A 3762-nucleotide genomic window follows, 5' to 3' on the forward strand; every position below is an offset into this window, starting at 1 on the left:
AAATATCGGGGGCAACCGGTCCAGGTAGTCATCGTCTTCCGGATTTCCTGGTTGAGGTCGGAGCATCCGGGGAAGAAGGGTGAAGTAGGGCTCACCGTTCTGGTTATATTTAACGATGAGCTTTGCGTTCGCATGGGCCATTGCCCCTGCGAGAAACTGGAAACCATCTTCATTCCGATAAGACATCTGGTAGTGAATCTCCGACTCGGCCGGCACACCGGGGCACGGGAAGTCGCATTGGAGGATATTGGATGCAGTCACATCCTGTTGGAGTTGTGTAGGAATCGCCATTTGCGACTCGAGCATGATCGAACCGTGGAAAGAGCAAAAGTTTTGAGTGGCCATGGTGGCAGCGAAGAAACAGGCGATCTTGAGAGTGAGATGGAGGATTGTTCAGAGCGTAAGGACGTGAAAGGAGGTGATCACTGAGTTGGAAGGGGGATGTCAACGGCAGCGACAGGGGTATAAATACTCACCTGTTCAGGAGGGTCCGAGCAACGGAGAGAGGGCGAGACCAATATCAAAGCGAAATCATGCCTGGTGGTCCATGAGAATGATGCAAGAAAGTTGGATTACCGCAACGTCCAGTGGACCTATGGAGTAGATGTGTGTAGTGTAAAATCAAGCTGCGGAAAGTCGAGCCGAGCATAGGCCGGCCTAGGCTTCGGACGGGGCTTGAAGGCTGATGGGTTTGTGTACGAAAAGGGAAAGGATTGGACATGAATGCGGAGCTCATCGTCGGATCGGCCTGACCCGAGGAAGCTAATCGGTGAGAGCAGGGAAAGCTATATTCGAAGGAGTCCGGATGGGAGTCCAGTCCGCAGGAGTGGATATTACGGGGTACAGTATCAGAAAAAGAATGGCACTGTGGATATTAGGAAAACACAGGAGGCGAAGGGGAAAGTCCGGAGTGGATAGAATAGACTGAATCGAATCCGAAGGGAGTTCTCATGGCAGCTCGAGCGGAATCCGAAGTGTATTCAAGCCGGTGGAGATGATGTTTAAAAAATTCCATGAGCCAACGGCATAGTAATCGCACAGATGACAGTGGGATGCAGTTGAACAGCAAGCAGCAGGCTTGTGTCAGGAACTGGATACGGCGATGTCCTGAAGAACCTCGGGGTAGACGACATTGCGCGTTTGTCTCTCATCGTTTTCACCCAGGAGAACAGAGATATTCTCCACATTGGTTGCTCTGGACATTGCGACATACAGCTGGCCATGTGTAAACACGGGACGGCGGAGATCAATGCCCAGATGCTCGAGCGATTGACCCTGTGCTTTGTTGATTGTCATCGCGAAGGCTAACCTCACCGGAAATTGGAGGCGGAACAACTTGTACGGAAAATCCGAATCTTGGCTTTCATGCAGTACGCGGTACATAATGTGGATCTTGCCGTCAAAGTCACCGCCATTGATCCGGACCTTCAGACAGTGATTCTTCGCTTCCAGAAGTGTCAGCCGAGTTCCATTACAGAGCCCCTCGGCTGGGTTGATATTGCGAAGAAGCATGAGAGGGACTCCTTTCTTGAGGTGTAGTTCCGATAGAGGCAAGCCGCCGCTGTTCAAGGACGCGAGAAATTCTTTGGGAACCTCCTCGTGCCTTTCATCGTTGGCGTCGGATCGGTTATCTGCGTATCGCGTAATCAATTCACCGGGGAACCGATCCAGGAAGTAACTGTTCAGGGCATTCACGGTTTCGTTGTAGGGGGTAATAATGGCGCGGTCCCTGAAGTAGCAAGGGTCGTTGCACCTTTCCGTGAAATCCGGGTACACGCGATTGACAAATTCGGTGAAGTCCGCCGTGGCGTGGAGCATGTCTGGGAGATTGATCACGCCGCGAAGTTCCGGGTTCGTATTGAGCTCTCCCAGCCACCTGACAAACTCCCCGGTGTCCCGCGAGGTGTTTTGCAGGCGCATGTTTTCGGTCAGGGAGAGACGCTCCAAATGCGGCCAGATCATGGATCTCTTGAAACATGCATCGATAATGTCCTGTCGAGAGCCATTCGGGACCACGGGCAAGATCTGTTGGAAATCTCCACCGAAAATGGTTGGTAGACCACCGAAGGGGAGGTCCGTTTCGCGGACATCACGTAAAGTCCTATCGACGGCGTCAAACACGTGGGCGTGCGTCATGGGAGCTTCGTCCCATAACAATAGATCCGCCTCGCGTAGTAATTCGCCCAGCTGCGATGACCTGCTGATGTTGCAGGAGGAGTTTTCGTGCACCACGATCGGAATCTTGAACCGCTTGTGCGCGGTTCGACCGCCAGGAAGGAGAGTGGAGGCAATCCCCGTAGACGCGACACAGAGGACGATCTTGTCGCGGGTTCGGAGCCTTCCGCAGATAGTTTTGTACAGGAAGGTCTTCCCAGTCCCTCCTGGACCGTTGATGAAGAAGTGAGCCGAACCTGGGTTGGACTCAAGGGCGGACATGATCCGATCGTATGCGGCTCGTTGGGACTGGTTCAGCAGCCGTTCGTTCATTGACACCGACTCGCGGAGAGCAGGCGTGTTGAACGCCTTTTCAGCTCGAATCAGCGGATTCTCCCGAGGATTGGTTGGATGCCAATCGAGTTGGAATTGCGGGAGCCCGAAGTCAGCCAACGAATACCCATCCCGTTGGAGCAATCGATGCAATTCGAAGAGGCCATAGTCCCTCGCCATCTCCTCCTCTGACCAATCCGGCGGAGGGACATTTTTCAGGCGCTCGTCTCCTTCAATTCGCCGCAGCAGGTCATCGCAAAAACGGAAACCGAACCGTTCCCAAATTCCGGGGGCGGCGGTTTTGTCTAGGGCTCCAAAGGTCAGTGCCGAAAGGAACATGGAACGCAGGGCCGGACCAACTTGTAGCTCGCAAGCTTCCTCGAAGCAGAAGTTCCAGTCATTGTTGCGGGTCAGGACACCTGAAGCGTAGCACGCCTCCTGGAATGTTGGGTAGGTGACACCGTCGATGGTGCGTAAGTCCTCGAAACTCTTCGGACCGCGGACCACAGTCAATAGGCATCGGACGTAGTAGGCCGATTGTCGAGGAGAGAGCGGGTGCATACGCCCGATCTGTTCCACCGCCCGTTGACGTTTTTGCCAGCATCGTTCACTGGAGAAAGGAAGAAGACTCAGTCAACGAATCCGAAGGAGCAATTGCAGGGGAGAGCGCGGAGCACGTACGTTCTGTTCCAAGTGTAATACTTGGGCATTTCTTGGTACAGCAATCTTTCGTCGGGGTGTTCGCGATTATGTTCGAAGAAGGCCTGCAGTTGGGACTTTTGATTCTCGATATTGCGAAGGACCTTGTCGGGATCCTCGCTTTCGTCCCATGTCACTTGCTGTTCTCCCGGCATGTGTACCACCAACTGCAGGACCGACGGATAGTGGCCCATCTTGGGGTAACCCAGGATGGTCCAGGCACATTCCATTGCACCCCACCAACGGCCGCTGATGTATTCCGTGATCTCATCCATACCCATGTTGAATTCTATTGTCGCCCGATCCGAACCTTTGTGCATGTATTTATGAAGATATTTGAGCGAGTTTAGGGATGCACATACTTCCACGTTAATATGCGCGTCGTAGGTCACGGAAAGATAGGGACTGAAGGGGACCACCCACTCATTCCCGACCTGCTTTGGCTTGCCGTTGATGAGAAATTCGACCTTTGGGCCGTCACGGCGCCGGTATTGGGCGTAGCGCCCGGACGTAACGGTTGTTTCGGAATTGTAAGGCTTAGGAAAGCCCTTCGAGCACCGTCGTAGACGTCCATCG

The 3762-nt window shown here is 53.5% G+C and overlaps 2 protein-coding genes across 2 annotated transcripts in view; both read right to left on the reverse strand.

Annotated features, from left to right (window-relative positions):
- Positions 1-345, reverse strand: part of VTN49DRAFT_3318 (uncharacterized protein) — a gene marked incomplete at both ends in the record, with an annotated part of 1227 nt that extends 882 nt beyond the window's left edge. Inside the window, one exon of the mRNA XM_069411141.1 lies at positions 96-345. Within this exon, the coding sequence (XP_069268596.1) occupies positions 96-345 (250 nt within the window). The remainder of the gene's footprint in view (positions 1-95) is intronic.
- A 738-nt stretch (positions 346-1083) lies between these two features.
- VTN49DRAFT_3319 (uncharacterized protein) lies at positions 1084-3506 on the reverse strand (the record flags this gene model as incomplete). The annotated part of the gene is made up of 3 exons (XM_069411142.1): positions 1084-2792; positions 2844-3097; positions 3169-3506. 3 exons carry the CDS (start codon positions 3504-3506, stop codon positions 1084-1086), a joined length of 2301 nt encoding a protein of 766 aa, XP_069268597.1.
- Between the last annotated feature and the right edge of the window lie 256 nt (positions 3507-3762).

The sequence above is a fragment of the Thermomyces lanuginosus genome (assembly GCF_041956635.1).
Source record: "Thermomyces lanuginosus strain ATCC 200065 unplaced genomic scaffold VTN49scaffold_28, whole genome shotgun sequence".
Classification (NCBI taxonomy): Eukaryota; Fungi; Ascomycota; class Eurotiomycetes; order Eurotiales; family Trichocomaceae; genus Thermomyces; species Thermomyces lanuginosus.